A 23,634-nucleotide genomic window follows, 5' to 3' on the forward strand; every position below is an offset into this window, starting at 1 on the left:
ACGAGTTTCATCGAAGAATGGTTTCAGGCCAATGAGTATCTCCACTCGACTGGGACAACAGTAGGATTGATAGAGATTTCAAAATATCTAGAGATTTACATTTTGTAGAGATGGGGTTCGGTATTGTACGCAAAACTTTTGACGGTAGTTTTGGAAAAAATCGGGAACATGAATGCATGAATCGGCAAGAAGATGACAGAGTGTGTCTTGACCTTATAACTAATCTAATTCTACCACATGCCATGTATGAGGCAAGCGGTACTCTGTTTTGCTAACACAGTCCTCGCTTTCACATTTTGTGTGTCGAGTTGAACGCTGGTGTCCGGAAATTCACCTCTCTAGCGCGAGCTCTGGGAGATGGTGACGGAAGTGCGGTTAACTGATATACATCAGCGATGTTTGTTGACGATGGAAATAACGAACAGCCGTTATGTATCGCCAGAGGTTCACCGAACCTGCTCGATCTACGATTTGGGGCGGCGGGGGGAAGAAACGCTTGTGATTTTCACTCGTATTTTTGTGTACCTGGAAATAATGCGTATAACTTCCATTTTCTGTCGAAGGTAGAAATTTTGTGAGATTGTATCTCCAATATTTTGAGTTCGAATAAGAAATTTATCGTTTTGATGAACAGTCTTGAATAGCTGGCTACTCTTAGTGGCTGTACAGATATTGACAAAGTCATACTTTGATACGGTGCCTCCCTCACAAAACCGGGCCGCCGTACGTAAATAGGGCATCAGTGCGAGTTCGAAGACAGAGCCTTGCGTTCGAAGACAGAGCCTTGTGTTCGAAGACAGAGCCTTGCGTTCGAAGACAGAGTCACCGCCCGAAGACAGAGCTCCATGTACGTGAGCAGAGCTGCCGTTCAAAGACAGAACTACTATATGTACGTAAGCAGAGCTACCGTTCGAAGACACAGCTACTATATGTAAGTAAGCAGAGCTACCGTTCGGAGAGCAAGCCACGCTGTCGTCCCACTTTCGGCATCTCGAGCCACCAGCTCCTGCAGTCCTGCCTCAGTCTGAACCTGTTCAGTCGACACCATTACCAGGGACAGCTCTCCCTCTCGCGCTCGTCTCAAATAACGGCCTTCGAATTTTTTGTTATGGTGTAGCTCTGCCATAACGTTAAATTTTCATCGCGTAATTGCTTGTTAAGAATATTGTATATGTTTCAATTTTTTACGTCTTGGCAACTATGTAGGATTATTCAGGGAAATTAATGTCTCCTTGAAACATATTTTTTTATATTTTGACGATGTGAGTACGGTATATGCGCACACTTTTGCTTACGTGATATCTTTTTATTTTCATGAAGTACCAATTTTTCTTTTTTTCATTTTTTGAAATCCATATGATATATTTTTTTAATTAATGTGGTATAAGGAAAATTACAATACCACTACTTGTGGTGGGATACGTATGAATTATATCTGGAAACAAAAGAGGGAGCGACCAGCACCCGCCTGCTTCTGACGGAGGGAGACGTTTGATGATCAACACCCTCTATACTTGCCCTCTCCGAATGGCTTTCCCCTCTTCCAGTTTTTTGGGCGAACCCTTGGTTGATTTCTTATCTCCTCCATAAGGTTTATTAATTTATTTCAGTGTGATTGATTTATTTCAGTGTTTTCTCTTTCATCATGTAATAAATTCGTTTTTTCTATTGTTTGCGTTTTTTAAACAGTGTTAAAAATAATTTTTCTATTAGGGTCTGATATGAGTGGCCATAACTATTTCCTCTCTGATTGGTTTGATTGGGATTCGGATTAATATGCAAAAGAGATCGAGCCCTATATTATTTCTAGTCATCCTAAGAACCAAAACAAAAAATTATGAAGCTTCCTTTGCCTTTCATTGAACTAGGATATTTCTTTAACAGACGCAATATTATTTTTTAAACTAAACATTACCTGTTATCATTGTTGTAATTAAAAGAAGAAACTATTTATCGATCGAGTGTCGCATCTCTCCCGTCTTACTAAGTGAGATTCTTTGGATCGTTTTCAAGCGAGCTCCTTCTTGGCCGCCTCTTGTTCACGAGGGGACTTACCCTCCGCCAAATCCTCTTTAATGTTCTCCATCTTGCGTTCCGTTTCTAAGTACCTCATTAGTATTCCGTCTGTTCTAGTGCTACCCTTACTTGATTCTATTGTGTCACATCTTTTCGTTACTGTTCTTTCAAAAGTTTCCCGTTGCAATTTTTTCGTTTTATAACGATTTTTTCAAATAATTCAAAGATTTTCGACACTTCTTTTTGTAGATCGATTTAAAAAAGGTGTTTCAGCGTATTATTAAAAATTGAACAGGCTTCAATTCTGTTCCAAAGAATATCAAACTAGACCAATTCACCCCGAGCTCGTATTTTTCATGACCAACATCAATATTTACGAGAAGCTGAATCTGGCAAAGTGAACCTACAATCTCTGTCCTTACAGCCGTAATGGATGCTACCGCGGGATCAGATATCAAGAATGGTCTATTATTACTATTTACTCACATTCGTATATAAATAAATAGCTTTGCAGCTGCGGTGTCTGGCAGTGAAGTCTCGACCGACGCGTCTGTCCACCCCCGCCCGATCGATGAAGTGAATCATCGGCGGAGAGCTGCATGCCTCCTAACAAACCGTCCATGCACACATATTAAGGATGTTTCAAATATGCGTCAAAATGATTGTGTTGTCAATTTATTTCTAAGATTTTTCAAGACTATTAGACGCCATTCTCGCCTTTTAATTTACGGTTCCGTATCCAGTAAGATTTCTTTCGTATCTTACTGAGTTTTTTTTTGTAAATACCATAATATGTATTGTTTTTTTTTTTATTTAGGTGTCTTGTGCGCAGCGGAATTCTGGAAAGTAAGTCATTCATAACCCCTCTCAAGTTTACTTTTACGACCAAACAAGAGCTTTGAGGCGCCATTCACATGTAACGAATTCCTTGAGATGCTATCCAGCGGCGCAATAACTTGCATCTCTTGGCACTCGTGCAGCTCTCGGAGTCTCCATTTAAAGCGAAACAAAGCTGGTCTTTAATATCCTTGAGACGAATATTGCCTCTACACTCGAGCGCTTCTAACTTGCGGTCGCTTTTTGTATTAAATTTAATGGACCGAGCGGCGAACAGGGAAGTTTAAGAGAAATGAATCGACTTAATTTTTCTGCATTTAAGGGTCTTTAATTCAGGGTTACGGTTTGATTATTCTTTCCCGCGCCAACTTCATTGAAGGTTAAGTCTGTTCAGTTATATTTTTCCATGATATTTTAATTTTTACATTAAGCAAATTTCTTGACAAGGATATCTTTTGGCGTACTATTCCATGATATTTCCATTCAAAATGTTGATAATAATTTTCTCACTGGTTTTTAATGAACAGTTCCAATTAATAACAGACTATATTATGAAAATTGTCTTCAAATGATGCTGTATATAATAGGAAGTGGCGGCCTATAGTTAATAATACTATCATGAGCATTATTCACTAATTGATTGCCGGGATAAAACGTTATTGCCTTTTCTTGACAAGAAATGAAACATCGTTTTTAACGTAGTCCTATTCTATATAAGGCTCTACCTACCGTGCTGATATTTCCTTTGTGTTTTTGAACAATTTGTTGCGATATTGAGTGCAATAGACCGCAAGCCTCTTGCAAGGACCGAGCCCGTATCAGCAACGAGCGGATGGCCGGGCATCCCCTGCAGCACGGGAAGCTCTGTGGCTTCACGTTGCACTATCAACAAACCTTCTGGTCAACAACTCCTAGCTTGTCATCACTTAGATATTTAGATAGGTACTTAGATATTTTGTCATTATTCCAAAATTTATTTGGCTGCTCCGCTGATGGCCACGACAATTGTGTGTCTACCGCCATGTATAATTCTAGGACTGCTCTTAACGTGTTCATAATCCAGCTTAAACTATTTGCTTTCTATTCAGGCACATCGTTCAAATGAAATTTTTCATTATAATTGCTACTATCGTAATTTTAACTTGTTAATTCATTTAACAATTTTAATGAAAACCATACGGTATACAAGTATTTATTCTGGGAATGCCTAAGAATTACAACAATGATCTGTAATTGCTGCATTTTTACCAATGCACTATTCTAGTCTGTTAGAGATGTGTTTATAACAAGAAAACCTTTCCTAGCAGCAAAAAACAGTTCAATTAATAGACTCAATGCCAAATATCTTGATTAATAAGCAATATTATTCACAACATTTGGGTGTGAAACATGCATTCGATTCAAGTGCTGCAAGTTCATGGTTGCGTGCGGTGAGAGTTAGCGAGTGTACGAGAACACTAAAGGTGTTACCCGCGTGCTTGTGAGAGCCTTGTTCTTAATTACGCTCATTTGTTGTGGATCAGCGCCGCCACCTCACCGGCAACCTTGCATCTCTGCGGCGCTGCCTAAAGCGAAGGAAACAGCGCGCTCTCGCCTCACCTCTAACCGGGACGGCATGGTCGTTCGCCTTCCATTAACAATGATCAGTAGGAGACGAATATGGTCAGTAAGAGACAATGATCAGTAAGAGACGAATATAATCAGTAAGAGACAATCAATGATCAGTAAGAGACGAATATATATACAATGATCAGTAAAACGATCATTTCGAGTTGTAAATTTTCTGGATGTTTCCTCCGGTTTTTAGCGCATTTTCTCATTTATGGAAAAAATGCACTATTGTGCTCGCCATGTCCGTCTGTCTGTCTGTCCGTCTGTCTGTCCGTCCGTCCGTGACCTCAAGTTTTCGTCGACGAGAAAATGCGCTCTCTGTCACTCACTGCAGTGAGTACTGAGTTATATTCTTGTTCTTTCTTTGTTGCAATAACAAAACTGTCGCAATACCAAGGATACCGAGTAAGAATATAGTTCTCTTTACAGAGTATTTTTTTTTTAAATTAATGCAATAAATTGACCATGACGGAAGTGCTCGGCCGCCTTCAGAAAAAAGCCTGACTTGAGAATTCTCGAAAGTTTTTCGAATTTGTTCAAAAAAGTTCCATTGTAAAGACTTACGGAAGTTCTTTTGTTTCATCTTGTCGAACCTGACTAGTGATGCACATTAAATTTTCGACAGCATTCTACTGGGCATTGCAGTGATGAAGTCCCCACATTACAGCAAATCTATTTTGTGTGAATATTTTCTCTAAGAGGAGGGCGTCCAAAATCAACTCCGCCGATGAATGATGGAATCACCCTGAGGTGAAAATGGAGTGTCGGTGCTTTTATTGCCATAGCTCCGGTTGCGTTTGTTTCGCCGTGTTACAATACGTACATTCGTTTGAAGAGTACATTGAAGAGTACATTTGAAGAGTGCATTAGAAGAGTACATTCGTTAGAAGAGTACATACGTACATTCGTTAGAAGTACATTCATGAATACCTTTACCTCTTCTGATCACATTCGTTTGAAGAGTACATTGAAGAGTACATTTGAAGAGTGAAGAGTACATTTGAAGAATGCATTAGAAGAGTACATTCGTTAGAAGAGTACATACGTACATTCGTTAGAAGTACATTCATGAATACCTTTACCTCTTCAGCTCGTCATTTTGCAACTAATGAGGGAATGATGCCTTTTATTTCAACTGCTCTTGATTGAAATGGCACGATCTTGTTGTGAAATGTTATTTGCCGTCTTGCGGAGCCGTCACTAAAAGAATTTCAAGCATCTTGGTTGGTTTTCTTGATAGCCGAATAGAAAGAGCGCGATAACAATCATGATTTCAAATTAAATTTTATTCATCATATCTGTCGTACTAAATTGCTGACTTTCGACCTCTGCACCCGAAATATGTCGCTGTTTTATCCACCATCATCTCTTAACGGGATCCGTGAACCATCAGGAGTGTTATTTATATTTCCGGGCCTCGCGTTGACAACGTTAAATTCCAACAAACGAGGTTGGTCTCTCAGGAGTGTCTTTGATCGCTTCAGCCATAAATGCTGCTCTGAAGATTGCAGTTACAGCCAAGGTATGCCGTCAACTTTTGATGTTTCGTACGGTACTACTTATACTTATTCGTACGGTACTACTTATACTACGATGAAAACCGGAGACAGTGATTGTATTTATAGTGCATATGTACACGACTACTATAGGTATATCATTCCCGTACTAGAATAAAAATTGTTATACTTAAATCATGACTCTTGCTTGCATGATTTCTGCAGATATTTTCAAGAGAATGTTGGAAAGGAACCATAATCACATTATACCTTTGTCTTACTCGAAAAATTATTTGTGTAGTATTAGCAGTAAGAGGATTGAACTTTTAAGCTCTTCTGCAATTGTAAAATACGCTCTAAATATCTCGCCTCCGGCTATAATTCTGGCCCGCGTGTTGATTCTTCCTCGCCGGAGCGTGAATGAGCTCAAGTTCTGTTATCTCGCAAGATTTCTCCTGCTCTCCTCGTAAAAGTGAAGGGTTTTTAAGAAACTTGTTTAATTACCCCGAGCGTTAACTCTTTGTATAGGTTGGCAAGACCAGCTTTGAGAAGCCTAACTGTCATAAACGATGTCATCACTCTTTGAACTCGTTAAAAATATCGCTCGAGTTGTGTTTAACTGTGATACTCAAAGCGTGTTGCGGACTCGGTTAGGTTATTACTAAAATTAGTATTAAAAACAGCAAGATCGATTGTTTAAACTTATGTTCTTTTCCGTATATTGATTCTGGTGGAATGATTATTTGTGAATGTTTGATCAGATTATGATACATCGGAATAAAAACTGATTATAGGCGCCTTGGTAACGTTTTAACACTGGTTTTGATAAATATTTTTGCATTGTACTTTTTATTTACGTATTCAGCCCATTAATTTAGGTGTGTATTTTGACTGACAAATAATTGACTCTGTATTTTATTGTCTCAAGTTACCGCTATTTGTTTATCTGAAGTATTTCTTAAGTGTGACTTGAAGCTAAAACCTGAAATTAATGATTCATATGTCGCCGGTCGAATCTCCTTCCCTCATGATAGCGATCTCGGAACCATGAAAGCGTGCAATGTGGAGTGCAACTTTCAGATTCTGGTTCTCGAGTAGGCGGCGAAAAATGCTTTTGGGTTTGTGTTGCTTAAATTTGTTCGCTCCGTATGGTGCGTGATGAATCTTTCCAATTTAATTAAGTTTGCATCGTACCCAGTCGAGCTTTACACGACTCTAGGGTTCTTTATGCATCAGAGTCCAAATGAATTTTTCAATGCATTAATTACATTAAGAAGAGATGCGAAAAACTCCTTGAGTATATTTTAGTACCTACATTATCATGATTTTAGCAGAACTTATTACGCCAGTTCAATTTGAGATCTGCCATAGATTGAATCCCCCAATCAAAATAATTGTCTTATTTTAAATATAATTGAAAACACGCGTTATTGCGTGCTCGTACACCCAACGGTGTACTGTATCATAGAGATATATTTTTTACTCTATATATATAGCCTTGTAATGTGTTCGTGAAGGAAGAGAACGGGTGTTCCTAGCTCGTGCTGCTTATCTTTTTGTGTGACAAGCTTAACGTGTGCGCCGGCAGCATTGTGAGCCGCGTGCGTGAGTGGTACAGGTTACATTTTATTGCACTTTGAAAACTTGCTATATATGCACTCAACATCCTGTATAATGGGAAATTTGTTCGTGTGAGGATCTCTTTGGAGTGGAAGTCTTGTAAACTTCTTATTTACTTGCCATATGCCTGAGGAAAAACCGGAAAAACAACCATTTCTCATAATTCTTACTTGTACAAAAAGTCTTTCCGATAGTGTCGTTGTCCCGTGCAAGTGATGGAGATAATCGGGACATTAAATAATTTTATTCAAGATTATTCTTGGGTCAAAGTGTGTTTCGGATAATTCCATTGACAAATTTCAACTCTTTGTTTGAGGCCACTATTTTTTGCAAACGCCCTTTAGTGTTAGAAAATTTTGGCGTTACATTTTTTTAATTAACATTGGGACTGAAATAAAGGATGACTGTCCGATAATAAAAATATTTTTTTTTCGAAAGTTTTAAAATATTTGTTTCTTAAAATGTGCGACTGCACTTACATTGTTGTATATGGAAAGTTTGACAAAGCGCTACACAAGCCTCACCTCGTGTCAGCTTTTGCGGTGCGGTGAAAGCACTCAAGCTTGCCTTTCTGGCCGTACTGCTGGGTTTGTGAATGAATGTCCTTTGATTTCTGCTGATGTGACAAAGAATTTAAGCTGTGAGCATTGATATTTTTATCTTGCTCGCTTCTGGTTTCTTAATAGTATTCAAATATTGCCTTATAAATAAATTGAATTAACAAGCAAACAAAACGGAAATTCACCATGTGTTAGCTTGAATTACAAGACAAGCGTTGTTCCCATGATAATCTACATACACCTTGAGAAATAAAATGAGAGGTTAAATTTTTAGCTCTTCTCTGAAATATATTATTCGGAAAAGTCAACAATCATGCTCCAGTAACTGTACGTATTGTGATCTGATTTTGATTCGAAGTTCATCTCTGGTCTGGAATATTTTTCTTATTTGAGATGACAATTTTGCTACCAATTCTTTTGTTACTAAATTCTTTCGCTGGGGTTACCGAAACCGCGGATATTTTTCGTCACTGAGTTGGAGCTCATTATAACCGCGCGTGGCAACGCATTAGAACTCTGCTCAACCACAGACATGGAGCGTGGCGTAGCATAGTAAGCCTTATATCCCCTTTCCTAACTGACCAAAAATAAAGTATTGTCAGAGTTGGCACAACATTGAACGCGGTTTAGTATGATCCTACAATCGTCATGGTGTATGTCGTCGTGATGTCTTAAGCGTGCCTCGATTTTAAATCGTGCCTCAATTTGGGATCATTGGTATATAACTCTTTGACACTTGTGTGTCTTAAAATCGTTGGTGCAAGTCTCCTGTCTCTCGAATTTAAATCTGTTTGCAATCTTTTTTCGAGTGAAAAATTTTGCGGTTGGTTTAAGTTTATTTCATCGTGAAATTTAATTCTCATTCTTAAATAAACGATCATTAAAAACTTTGATCTGCAAACGGTGTTGAATTAGGAATGTCTTCAATCTCCTAAGTCTCAATATATAGGCGTGAATTGCTCTTCGACATCATTGTCGAAGGACAACACAACAATGGACTATCATGGACAACAATAGACGAGTCTAATTGTATCTGAAGCAATTTGACATTGCCTACAATTTTCAGTCAATGAAAATTGTTTCGTTAATTATGTAATGAACAGTAAATGAATGGCCTAGTAGCCCAGTTAGACAGAACGGAAGTACTTAGCCTTGACTCAAGGTTGGATGAAGATCATTTTATTAACAATCGAGCGATATTACCAAAATTCAGCGTCTTAATGAGGACACTTATCTTTCTTAATCAGAGCGCTGTTTTCTAGTGATCTAATTAGCCTCTATTATAGAGATATCAGAGCTGAGAGTCGTGCAAAATCTTATCGTGTTCCAGTTAGCTGCAGTTCACGCCTATTATATTCAGGCGAGCAGCTGGAAAGCTCGTATTATAACATCAATTTACGGATTCGCAAACCCACCTCCTATACCTACTTTAATTATATTTACTCAATTACCTATATGTAGAGGTGATATATTTTTAGATGCAGTGTATATTTTTCCATGTAGTTTAAGGCTATTCGGTAAAGAGTAGGTACCTACTTTAGGTTTGCAGAATTTCGTCACGAGTATGTGATAGGGAAAATTAAATCTTTTGCTGATTATTTTTTTATCTTGACAGCCAGTTTTTGCTTGAATTAATGTGAGATGTACCGTATCAATGATTACTGAACTAACTTGTAAATTCAGTTGTTCAATAGAAAATTCTGTGATAGGTTTAGTTCTGAAGCCCCTAGTTCGATGCAACGAAAGCTTTGGAAGTCGTGAGACAGTTCGACAAAACTGCAACGTGAGTCTGACCGTCGCTCTCGGCGACTTTCTATGTGGACCTGGATAAAGTTTCGTAGAGGTAACCTCAATGTTTGTCTAAACTGACTTATAGACAAAACCTTACCCTAATTTTTGCCGCAGACACGATACAGTTTTAAGATGACCGGAATCTAAACCACAATCGCTTATCAGTGATGACTGCATTATTCCCGGCACTTTGAAAGGGGTTGTTAATACTTCCCTGATATTTCCTTGCTGACGAACCTTATTTGTTGGAATTTAACGTTGTCGTTGCGTGGCTCGAAAATACAAATAATTTTTTTTTCATTCCCTTTGTTCCGGCAAAGTCTCCAAACATAGACCCACACTTGTTCTTTTCGATTTAACTTCATATGACAAAGAAGTACTAGGAAGAGCTTGCCACTTGTGTGTATAGCGCAGGCAAGCCTTACAGCTGTGCGCACGTGAAGCTCTGAGTCACACTCTCGTACATTGCCACGCATGAATGTGGAAAATACATTGATAGAACTAAGAAACTGAGCTTGTATTCTGTGAACGTTTTGTCGATATTAGTAGCATCATCATCTATAATGTCTGGCATTTATAATCAGTGTTGTTGACATGATACTCGAGATTGCCCTTAATCGGCAGCGGTATGAGTTCGAACTGCATAGCTCCTCGTATCGCATAAGCATTGGATAAGTGATAGAAGTGCGGTCTTCATTGTTTAAGTAATGACAAGCTCTCGCGAAGTTCAAATGTGAACGCTACCGTCACATTACGGCACTAAACTCATTCCATTTAGTGCTGCATGCAGACACGCCCTATGTGGAGCTTTCTAATTCACAGAGACGGGCGTGCTAGAGAAAGTTGGTCGCATTCGTTCAGGTTCGAGATCATCATATTAGTGATGAAGTGGGGTCGTACATGCAAATGTCTATTGAGTTGCTTACCTTTTCGCTTAATTTCGGCGAGATTAAAACTTGTGAACGTATTGTTTTTGGTAGGTTCAAACTGAAAAAAAGTTAGCAAGTAAAAAGTTATCGGTCAAACATAAAATTTAGAAACGACTCTGTTGCAAAGAAATTTAGGACGCGATCACCGCTTTCTGTGTCACTAAATATTTCTGAATATTATATCAATTCTCTTATAACCGACGAGCAATAACGGTTGTATGAGAATCTTGATCTAATGCTGCTTCCAAGTTTCAGTGATATGACGTTAATATATTTATACCACTGTACTTATGTCTTCCTCACTATTGTTTTGTTTTTAACGCGCGACTCCATTCCCTCACCGCATGCATGCCATGTAGTTATGAAGTTAACCTCATTTCTTTTGCGGTGAGAACGTACGATGCGAACATTCACGCAGACCTATTCTTCTACAGCCAAAATCTCTCGTGAATAATGACATGGTAATTGCATGACCTCGTAATTCATCCTGCGCCTTCAAGTCTTTTGCATGGAAGTTACAGATAAGTGTAATACAAAAGATTGAATCCAGAGTAACAAGACTTTGTACAGTGATGCAGGATTGTTCTTGGCAAGTATTTTGGAGCGAAGCTTCATTTTACGTTTTGTGTTTCCACTAATAGAACGGTTAAGCAGGACAAGAGAGATATGAACTGATATTATTTTGTATATTTTACCGCACTGGGTAATATGTTGTATTCGCATGGGATTAATATACATTCGATGCTTTTGATAGCTGAGAATAAAAATATTATTCATATATAATTCATTCCCATTATATCATGCATTCATTCCCTGCAAATCATGTTCTGGTCATTGATAAGAATATTTTAACACGATTTTCTGACTAGCACGATGTGCTGTCTAATACATAGCAGCGATGTGCGCTTTACTCCCCGAGCTTCCTGCAGAGCCGTATACTATATGGCTCCGGAACGATGGCTCTTTCATCAACACTACCACTGTGTTGCAATAGCCATTGTTTGCGGCGGTCGCATGCGGTGCTGCAAGCTCTTCAGAGTTGCTCGGTCGAGAGGAGTTCTACAGTCTTACTCAACTTCTGGTATCACAGTACTAGATATCAACCGTCTTTAATAAACTCTCGATGGTTCATTTCATATTTACGATTTACGCAGGGATCAACGAATTATTATTTAATAGTAAAGTATCCTGCGTGAGAGTGTTGTTTCGTCATTTATTCCTAGTGAAAGGTTCATCTTCGAAGTTCATCTTCGTTAATTCCTATTTCAAACCATTTTAAAAATTTATTACTCGCTCACTTGAATTTTTTTCTGTCCAAGTCTAGTAAACAAGTTCTCATCTCTATTAGTTTGCATACTAATATTATTATGAATTATATTTTGATGTACTTGGCACATTACAGCTTCATTTATCACGTCATATGATACATTTTCATGCAGTAATCATATCGTAACAAATCCCTCTTGCTCAAGCTAATCTCTCATTTGAGATCTAGAGCTCAGGCTATAATGATGCTATTGATGGGACTTGTTCGAGTTCAAATCTCAGCTCATGTCAATCGTATATAATGCTGATAATAGTCATCCTTCGAGGTACGAAGTTAATTAGCCGAAGAAATTTTTTTGCCTAGAAAGTAAAAATCCCAAAGGGTCTTGTGTTGAATCGAACGATCGGTTGAGAGTCCCCTAAACTTATATATTACCTCGACTGTAATTAACGATTGCACGTGTCATCGCAATTGATGTGACGAGTTTTTCACAATCAAATCTATCCTCAAGGCGATCATATATTATACGTTTTTTTATTTTTACTTTTGCACTATAATCGCAGTGGACGTGAGCTCTTCAAATTCAAATCTCACCGCAGGACAGTCATATGTAATACTGTTATAATTGACCGTTTTTACTCTAATCACAGTGTATGCGACGCTAATAAGGTCAAATCTGACGTTTTTTGACGTGTGGAATCTAATGTCAATCTAGGCAGTTTAAAATCCCTATCTGACGTGATTGTTTCTAAAATCTGACGTTGTTATGTCGTGTGCAGAACCTGCTTGACTCCGGCTACGTGCGGCTGCCGGGGTACGACGACTGCGACTCGTCAACGGACGACTGGGACGACGAGCTGCAACACTGCCCGTCGCCCCTGCGCGCGGGCGAGACGCCGCCGCCGTGCCCTTTCGAGTTTCTGGGCGCCGCTGTCATCATCAAGGGCAGGAGTAACCTGCAGCGCCAGCCCAGGAACAAGAAGGTTCGTTATGCTTGCGTCTGTGTCATGGAATTTTGTCATCATCTTTCCATGTTTAGATGACGCCTGGAGATAAATAACGACGGGACTGAAAATACTGTCGGTTGATTTGAAGCATGGAATTTAGTAATTTTTTTAATTATGCCAAGAGATAAATAAAGTTCGAAAAGTGATTCGGAATTAGTACTTGTTCGGTCATTTTTATGCGGAGATTAGTCGTTCAATGGACGCTTTTGCCTGGGTAAATTCTACGTTTTAACTAATGATTGAATATAAATTGTAATACTTGTTTTGTTCATTTTTGCGGCTAACGCATGACGTCAAATTCATGAACTCGTTTCTCGTAAAATTAGAAAAGGTCTTCAATTGCTCGGGGATTTGTCTTCAGTTGAGGTTGGACCAGAAAACGTCTCACAGGCAACTGCAGCAGCTGCAGAATCATCTTCATAGGTCACACCGCTCACAGGCTGAGGTCGCAGCAGCGACTATAAACTGGTCGAGGTCACCTCAACACCGTTCCTCATACTCTCTTATAAGTGCCTGCAGGAGTGCTTGCGCTTAAACAGCCTGCGCACTCTTCGGCTAGTTTATAATTTCAAATGATTGAAGCTGCGCAGGATTGCTCTCAATATATTAGGGTTAATGGTGCATGACTACCGGTAGACGGATTAGCTCAATATAGGCTAATGACAGTGCTCATATGACAGCTATAAAATTGGAAACATTAGGTCATTCAAATTTTATGTTGATTTACTACACGATTTGCAAGGGATGTTCGTCTACGTACTGTCACTTTTAGTAATTTCTTGACAGCCTGTTTCTCGTCTCAAAATCGATGGGCATGAATTTAAAATCTCACAAGTTTTACTCGGCTGCAGTAGAACGTGGCCGCAAAATAACCTTATAATCGAGGCACTCCTGTGAATTTTCCACTTCCTTACTCGTGCATTTGTGCCGGCACTGTGACGACCCTAACATCAGATCCTGTGACCTCGCAGGCACAGAGTTAAGCAAGGATCTTCAGCTGCGTTCATGCCATGAGGTCAGGTCACGCTTGCACAAATTGCTACGTTGCTTCATGTCTTTAAGGGGATTGATTTCCATCGTTCGATTTTTTGAGCAGTGAGTGGGAAATTTTCGCGCTCTGTTGTGTCTGATCACTTTCCATTATGGCGAGGCAATGGATTACCCTGTGCTAGAGAATTATTCCTCTGTACATGCTTAAGGTCATGAACCGCTCCAAGACCAGTTTTTACTGACACATGACCACAGATATATGTAAGCCAGCTTGCTGTCTCCTTAAAGAGAGCAAAACTTGCCGATAAATCGTCGTACGCGCGTAAGTTGCTCATTTTCTTGACAAATGACAGCAATAGTAATTATTCCACGAGGTTTAGTCCCACAATTTGAACAAGATTGCATTTCTCAGTGAGCCACCGATCCTATTTTGCATTTCTCGCTATTACGCAGTTTTAACAGCGCGACCACATGTACAGACCTTGCATCCTGACGCTGTGATCAGTCGCCTTGCGTATCTTATCTGCAACATCCGGTGCAGGCAGGCTCCTGCTCTTAGGCATCGGTGCTCTTTATTTCTCAGCATTTTATCCATTTATTAGAAAAATATTATAAAGATATGCCGCCACTCATATACTTAGTGATCAATCAATTACTCGAAACTACCATAAAAAACCTGCTTCGTTGTAAATGGTTCGTTCTGTGATGTAATTGCATGACTCAAATGAGATTACCGACTTGAATTATCATTCAATTAAATAAATAATAAGATAAGTAAAGTTAATGTTGTGTTAATTTCAGCGCTTCTGTTAATATATGGATGGATAAATTGGATTGTTTTTACGTTAAACGCAACCATATATATGAGATGCTATATTGCGTTAGTTTAGTCTTTCCCTTAGCTTATCGCGTTCTTTGTGATTAGGCGAAAAGTTTCATGTCTACTGTTATTACGAGGCTATTTTTTCCGTCCGCTGGTTTTTCTTATTTATAATATCATCGCCTCCGTGAACAATATTATTCACTTTCTATAACTTGATTTAATTGAATTGTCAGTAGAAAAATTGTCCATCGTCACTATTGTTATTTATTCGCATTTTTCTTTTACACGCGTCACTTTTCAGTTCCTGAACCTTACAGTTTTCTTTCTCAAATGTCGGCGCTCATTAGTTATATTGTCTATATTGAAAAGATGAAATTTTAAATGGTTTTTCTCTCTTGCGTACTTACTTTTCTCGATTACTTTATTGCTTAAACTGCTTCCTGCTGTACTTTGTTCCACCAGACAATTTGCCCGTCCAATGACTTGTGGTTTCTTTCTATTCGTTCTTTTGGATTGCTAGACGGATTCATTTTTTCCGCCAACTCATCGCCTGAGCCGCGTCTTGGATGAGGTCACGTTTGGACTGTGCGGCGTGGAACAGCAAACCTCCGTTCCTTGAATTTCTCACCCTATACGAAACTGAAAAGCTCCGTACTGCATTGATGGGAGACTTGGGCCGTTGTGGGGCGGCTGTTAGTATGAACTTTGGATCCGTTCGTTCATTCCGTTATAAGCGACTTGCTAATAACAGTTTATGCTCACAAGCCCGACTAAAAAAATGATTGATGACAATATGTCGACTGTAGTGCAATCATGTGGATCTTTTTTTTCGGTTATTGTCATGTAAAGCTAGTACTTTTTAGGATTCTATTGAATACTTGGATGTTCTCGATAGAATGCTTTAATTCCAAACGATAAATGTTACGATGTTTTCTTGCTTCCATCCTTTCCTCTGCTTCCAATGAGCATTTTTTAATTGATTCAGTTGTTTAGTTAAAACTTTTTAATGCGCACAACCTTCGCGGTGACGACGAACGTGAGGTATTTTTTTCCTCTGAAGAGTTTTACGTTTCAATTTCTGCGATCTCATTCCTTGTTACTGTTATATATTTTTCTGCGTATTCTCTACCTCAGGCTTTGAAATGTAATCTTCTCGCATATTAATTAATTTTAATTTTCCGATTATTTCATTTCTTCTATTTGTAGGCTCATCATTTAGCGTGGTTGATTCCGTCTCAAGTCTGGCCGCGTTTTTCCTTGACATCAGCATTATCAGTTTGCCGTTCATGAGATAAACAATCACTGTTATTTATCGAAATATCTTGCATCAGCTTTGTTGCCACATTTCGCTTACGCTATTTAATATTATGTATATTACAATGGTCTGCAAAAGAAAAATGTATGAAATCGGCAAAACATGCTCGTATTCATTAAAAAATAAAAGTTTTATCAGTCGTGGAATTTTTATAATACTCTTATAATCAAATGTGGCAAGCCATCATCAACTGTACCTACAATGTATGTATCTTTCATCGCTGATGTGTAGGCATAATTAATTATATTTCTCTGACTCGAGGAATAAGTGCGGGAATTATCCGCCGCTTTATGACATAATTCCCACATTTTAGTGGCTTGCGTTCCAGCCATGTCTCACGGAAGCAGTATCACCATGAGCGTTCTTACTGACTGGCTCCTTATTATATAAAAGTGACTTGTTCATGATTAGACTCACGATTATTCTCATCAAAACTTGAATTATTTTTGGTTACTTGTTCATTTATTCATTTTCGCTGTAATATTATTTTGGTTTGATGAAGACATGCAGTTTCTTTGGTTTGCGTTGTATCGATCGTACATATATAGACGTTTCCCGCTCAGGATAGATTGCGTGAGTCTTAGATAACGAAGAATTTGTGTTACCAAACATGAGGGAAAGACGCAGTTGTGCTGTGGCTGCTGCTGTAGACTTCTCACGCTGGTAGCACGTAATTCGCTTCTTCGAAGCGCATGTGTGAATTGACTGATCAAGCGATGATCTTTATCGTTCATGAAAGCCTATTACTATTTTCCAAATTTTACTTTCGGGAAAGATCGATGTTTTGCAGTACGTAGACAGCCATAAACCGTTGAAACTGCAGTATTTAAAATTTGTTTTTCGTGCGACTTCTCAAAGACATATCGAACCTATTTATCTTTTGAAGTATCAACTTCTTTATATTTTATTATATTTAAATAATTAACGCTTCGCTTCATGTCGAACTACCTAAATTGGCAGTTGTCGCCTTTTTTTTCTCTTCCTTTCAAGTGAGGTCTCGCTTCATCCGTCATCGTCAGTTTCGTCACTTGCCCTTCTATCTATTTTGAGGGGACCATTTTCGCTTTCGTTTTCGTGTCTACAGCTGCTTTTCGTTTTCTTATTCCATTAGCCAGAATGATACCGCTGCGTTTTAATTCGTTATCAAAAAGAGACGATGTTTTTCAATTCAATAGTTTATTATTTAAATGGTATCTTTTTTCCTGTCTAAATACTAAGCTTGCATAATTGATATGTACGTCAAATGAAGCATTTAATGATTATTTTATACTTTAAATTTAACAATAATTGGAGCCGTCTAATTGTGCGGCCATGTTGCTACTTTTGCTACTCGGTCGTATTTATTCGTTGCCTGATAGATTTAGAATGTCGATTTGATCTCTATAAAGTAACTTAATTCACTAACAGTAGGTAACTCTAAACTTAATTTGATGGTTCTTATTTAACTACCAACTACCTCTAATACTTAGTTTGTTAAATTAAAGTACGTATATCCATTTCAAAATCAATCTTAATGGAACCAAATATTTTTCGATTTGAACATATAAGGTGCCATAAGAGCGTGTATAATAGAAGTGGTTCTGATGTAATTTATGTTCGTGGCCTGAGCTGCGTGTGGCCGGATTGCTCACACCGGAACATCGCTACACGCAACCTATCGCTCCCCGCCCTGACTTTGCTCCTTCCCCAGCCTCGGAATAATTTAATATTTTGATTGTTTACAGAGTGCTTCTTGTTGGTGTTTATCGTTGTTTATTTCAGATTTTTATTGTTTTTTATTCTGTTTGTTGAAAATAGGTTTATGGGAGGACTGGACAAAAAGATGAACCCTATTGTTATATTTTCTCTGAAGAATTAGTTCATGCTCTTGTGGTATTTTGCCGATAAGCAAAATTTCACTTATATACTGGCTGAGCGCAAAACTGTTCATATATTGAGTGGAGGGTGGATAAATTTTCTTGCCACTGCATTTCTGTTTCATTATTCATCATATTATTGGCACTTGCTTATGCTGGCTACATTGTCACGTGTCTATGTCTATAATTAAAAGCCAACTTTTCTGTGCAGTTGTGCATTTCGTTCGACGACAGCGCGACGAAGACGTTCGAGTATCCCAGCGAAGCTTCATTACTTGAAGACCCGGTCGGTCCGCAGCCCTCGGACGCAGCAGTTCCGTCCACCCTCGGTGGGTTCAATGCTTGTGGCTGCTCAATCTTTTTTTCCTGTCATAAAAAGTCGGTAATTGCCTATAAAATACACATAAATCCCATAAAAATTTCTACAATCAGTAATGTTCAAAATGTACACATTTAATCAAAGTAACTCTTGAACTGTAATAACAACAATGTTTTTTATAGATTTTTTTTATTCAGCATTGAAAATGTGCTTGATCTTTTTCAGTGTGCGTTCTTGATATGTCCGTTAATAATTATATGGCGACGAACTTAATGTTTTGTGTTAGATGTAATTTATCATGAAGATTTGTTGTTCCGTCATTCAGTGTTGTGACGCAGACCTTCCTATTCCCTCTCCTTCTTAATCCTTTTCGTCTCAATTGAGTTAATAGCTTCTTGTATATTTGTTTCTAAATGATCGGATATATTTATATATATATTTGTTTCTAAATGATTCTTGTACTTAATTACTGTTATAGTTCTTTAGCCATTTAAATTCTCGTGAATGTTTTAGGGTTTTTGAGCAAAATGCTAGAATATGCTTAGAAGACATGAGCTCTGCGCCATATCTGTGCCTAAATGTTCTCTGTAATAGAAGACAATATTTCGTTACTGTATGTTTCTGGGCTAAATTATGCTAATCGTCGACGAAATAGTTAGCGGAAAATGCCGTTTTAAAGAGAATGGATCTTTTGAGGAATCATTTTTAGTATTTATATGTATAGTGGGATAAAAATCTGTAAAGGCTAAGTGACTTATGGGTTGGCCTTTAAGCACATGCAAAAATTTCTTCTGTTGCTTTCATCTAAAACAAGATTATTTTATAACAAACTTTTAACGTCTCCCTACAGACAGCATGGCCTCCTTGCCCTCTTACCCTTTCCATATCCTGCCTTATTGTCCAGTTCCTGCTCCTAGTTCTTCTAATCAGGCATCATTGACGTCCTTCTCCGCATCATTTTCTTCATTGCGAGCTCCCCCTACACCGCCAAACGAGGCTTTCCGTGCCCTCTCATCAAATTCCCTAAGAAAATCTATAAATTTTGCCTCAGCGCAAGCATCTTCATGTACTCAGTCTTTTCCAAAATGCAACCCAAGTTCTTCTGATGATAATTCCAGACGAGCTACTCTACCAGATCGTACTCTTTCCATGCATTCTATTCGTCCCATCTCAATACCCGATAATTCATTTTCTAATCCATGTCCTAGTTTTTGTCCGATGTCTAGAGAAGCGAATTTGCAGCACTCGGATCACCTTCTACCCACGTCTTCCATACCGCATAATTCAACTCCCACATTCGTATCTCATTTCAAAAATGATCACGTGAATTTTTCCGCAAGTGGCTCTCAGGCTGACCAAGTCATCAATGTTGTTGATTCATATGCGCATCCAGGAGCAGAATTACACAACTCTAATAAAATTCCCAAACGTCCCAGTTCCCTACCTCTCAAGAATTCGTTCACCCTGCAGCCTAAGGTATCAGGCTCTTTCATGATTTCCTCATCGAAATCTTCTCCCAAGAGTTCTCTTCACGTAGTTATTCCAACTATCAAGTCGGTCACGTCAAAATCTGCCACCTCATTGTCCCCACATTCTGCCATTCCAAGCGCGCCTCTCGGCGCCAAGTTCTATTCTCCTACGAAAACCCCGTCGCCTCGCGTCCACGACTACCATCCTTCTGTCCTCTTACCTTCATCTCCATCCTCTCCTCGTTCTCCTTTATCCGTTTATTCTCCTAGTCTCTCGGTTTTCTGTCCCCGCTCTTCTGACCAATTCTCAGCCTGTACCGCTGCTTCTACTAGGCGTAAGATTCATTCCGATGCAAGCTCTTTTATGGATGAGTCTTCATTCTCTACTAATAATTATTCTTCCTCGCTTATATGTAATGATGCTCTTTCTTCCTTTAATCCTCCTCAGGAAGCTGATATTTTGTATGACAATCTTGAATGGATGCCATGCAATGTTAATTCTATAAGTACAACAGCGTCTACTGTTAATGTTTCATCTTGTTATTTGTATCAGTGTGTACCATTCGTATCGTCTAGTCAACCTGCAATTGTTGCTGTTACCAGCTTAGCATCTTATTCCACCGATTCATCAAAGATTTCTCCACCTTACACTCCTTCAGATTCATTTGCGACACGCTTAGTTTTCACTTCGGAGTATCAATCCATGCAGAATAATAAAGGAATTTTAGTTACTGCTTCAATCAATGATAGTGATATATTCCTCCCTAATGCATGTCACAGTGAAAGTAGGCTTGAAATGTCATGCCCGAGGAAAATCTATGATTTTGCTTGTGCTGTTTGCACAAGAGAAATAAGCATGCCATCATTTGAAATCGCGTCTTCTAACTCTTTCACTCTTCAACAACCACAAATGATTGGCGCTCTTGGAAAGATTTGCCTCAGTAACTCTGGATGTATCAAATTTGCTAAAAGCCGCAAAATGATCCTAGGCTCACAAGGGTTTTGCAGTGCCATTGCCCCAACTCCGGATGATGGTCGAATGATTTGCCATCCGTGTACTGTCGATGACTTCAAAAACAAGCTGGCGTCGAGATCGCCTTGGTTTTGTCTAGACAAATCGCCCAATTTGAGAAAAACGTCTAATTCTAAGTTTGCTTTTCGAAAACCCACTTCGTCTAATTCATCTAATGATATCCATCTCCTCAAGAATGAGCAATCATTAACTGGCATTAATTCTTATGAATTGGAGCCACGCAATTCTTCTAACACTAAAGTCGATGATCAGTCCGATTTATTTTCTATTCGAGGTAAAGAAGTACTGACAAACACTAGGGAGTTATCTCTACATGGATTTTCTTCAATGTCACTTCCATTCAAGACAAAATATCCAGACCTTTTGTTAGATAATAAAACCCATAATTCTCGGATGGCTGCGCGTAATTGCAAGGCAAAAGTGAGTGCCACCAAGAAAGTGAGATTTTTGTCTGACAATCTTGCTGGATTTCCATTGAAAAGCCGAGAAGACACATCAGCACCTTCTTTTGTCCCTACTCGTAATGATCAGACGAATAAAACTGGAAACTTCCCTCAAAAGTCGATTTTGTCTCGTACTAAGCTCCCCTTGTCGCGAGATTTTCATATCTCTTTAGTAGACTCTACTGAGAATTATTTGAATATTCAAAACGAGCTCCACAGTGTTGACTCGTCGATAATAAATTTGGATTCAGTGTCTTATAGGTCTCCTCGCCCCGAAAAATATCCATCCCAAAAAATCGTTTGGCGTTCACGCCAACACTCGATTTACGTGTAAAATAGTTTTAACATGTCAAGTAGGAAAGGATAGCTTCCACTAATTATTAAATCTATAAAATAGAGCTGAGCTCCAGTGATTAAACTCTGGCCTTCTCCTCTGCTTTTCATGTAATGAATTTCACGTCATAATCTCATCATCCGGTGTCTAATTTGTTGCACGTTTAATCTTTACTTCTGCTGTGCAAGCGTAGTTAGAAGAATGATATTGATTACTCATTTTTAATTTGCATTGTAGTTCGATATTTGCCCACCTAATGCTTGTACCAGTTATAAATTGTATCTTGTTGTCAATGGGTATTTAGTGCCTAGGCGACGCCTGGTAGTTTGTCGGTTTCGCTACTGAGCTCGTTTTGATTTTTATTTTGCCTCAGCTGCCGGCCCCGCTGCAGGAGTAGCTCTGGCAAAAGGTGTCCAGCAAACTGACCTGTAACTGCTGCGCATGTTGTATGTGGTATATTCCATTCAATTTTTTGTATATTTGTTCACTTTCTGAGTGACGTTTTCTGTACTTTTTTTTTCATGGAATAACCCTGTTTTGCTTGAGAATCTTCGAACCTACGCTCGCGCATTCATTGAAACTTTTAACAACATGAAGATTGTGTGTTGTATTTGTGTTGGTTTGTAATGCTCGCCGATGAGAGAAGTCGATTGTACATATTTTTTTTTTAAAAGGCCTCCCACACTCACCATTCCAACAAAAAAAAGGAATTGATTTTTGGCGTGACCGCTTTTGGCGCGCTGTAAAGATTGCAGAATTGAATTTTGATGTCCTTACTGCCCTAACTAATATTTCTCAGAGGTGGGCAGTAGCGCGCTACATGTAGCGGCCGCTACTAGCGGCCGCTACATTTTCAGTAGCGGTAGCGGCGTTACATTTAAGTAATTGCAGCGGTAACGGTAGCGCCCGCTACATATTTAAGTAGCGATACGAGGTTTTGCCGCTACAGCGCTACCGCTACATTTATAGATAAAGCCTTCAAATTTTACTTAATTGTATTAAATATTATTTAAAAACCAGCATGATGCATACATAATATAAATTACGGAATAAAACTGTACGAAAGATTTCGGTTTAATGTTGCCAACCTCAGCCTGTTACTAGTGTCAACATGTTAGTTGTTACCAGAGGTGGGCAGTAGCGCGCTACATGTAGCGGCCGCTACATTTTCAGTAGCGGTAGCGGTCACGGCGCTACATTTAAGCAATTGTAGCGGTAGCGACAGCGCCCGCTACATTTAGAGCATGTAGCGGTAGCGGTAGCAGCCGCTATATTTCAAAGTAGCGCAGCGGGCCGCTGCCCAGCTCTGATGTTTCTTTACCATTCGACATTCTTAGTTTCCAAACAAACTGTCAAATGCCTCCCTCCATAGTTCGAAGGCATTTTATCTATTTCTTTATCATTAAACAGCATTACCATCGAACACGTTTCCTGGTAATTCAAAATCTAGTGCCTCGTGCTTACGAAATATTTCCGACAAAATGATGTTCAATTGCTTTCAGTGCTTTGCAATTTTGGCTCCTGTTTATTGCTTGTCTTTTTCCTTATACCTTGGCTTTTTTCATGACATTCTACCTGCGTTTCTGTCATTTCTTGACGGACATACAAAACTTTTCAGTGTGAGTTGGTTTGCTTTGAATTTTTAATTACTATATTATGGGTTGGGTTCGTATTTCTTGCTTCCTTTGAAACAAATCTATTTATGCTGGAGGATATATACTATTTATTGAGTCTGTCACTTATTATTTGTCATTTGTTACTGCATTATTTGGCATGCCTTCTCGGCATTTTAGTGCACAGTCATTTTAGTTTTACCCTACTCAACGCGCACGAAAATCATTGGGCGTTTTACTATTAATGATTTTCATTCATTTTTAGATTAAATGATAGTATTTTTATTATTTCATTCGTGTAGTGA

General features: G+C 38.8%; 1 protein-coding gene across 1 annotated transcript in view; it reads left to right on the forward strand.

The window, feature by feature from the left end:
- The window catches only part of LOC108680891 (mucin-17), a 44,698-nt gene that overhangs the window by 20,537 nt on the left and 527 nt on the right, over window positions 1-23,634 (forward strand). Inside the window, exons 2-3 of the mRNA XM_018169818.2 lie at window positions 12,907-13,110; window positions 18,330-18,447. Coding sequence (XP_018025307.1) covers window positions 12,907-13,110; window positions 18,330-18,447 — 322 coding nt within the window. The remainder of the gene's footprint in view (window positions 1-12,906; window positions 13,111-18,329; window positions 18,448-23,634) is intronic.

Source organism: Hyalella azteca, unplaced genomic scaffold (assembly GCF_000764305.2).
Source record: "Hyalella azteca isolate HAZT.00-mixed unplaced genomic scaffold, Hazt_2.0.2 contig7483, whole genome shotgun sequence".
Taxonomy (NCBI): Eukaryota; Metazoa; Arthropoda; class Malacostraca; order Amphipoda; family Hyalellidae; genus Hyalella; species Hyalella azteca.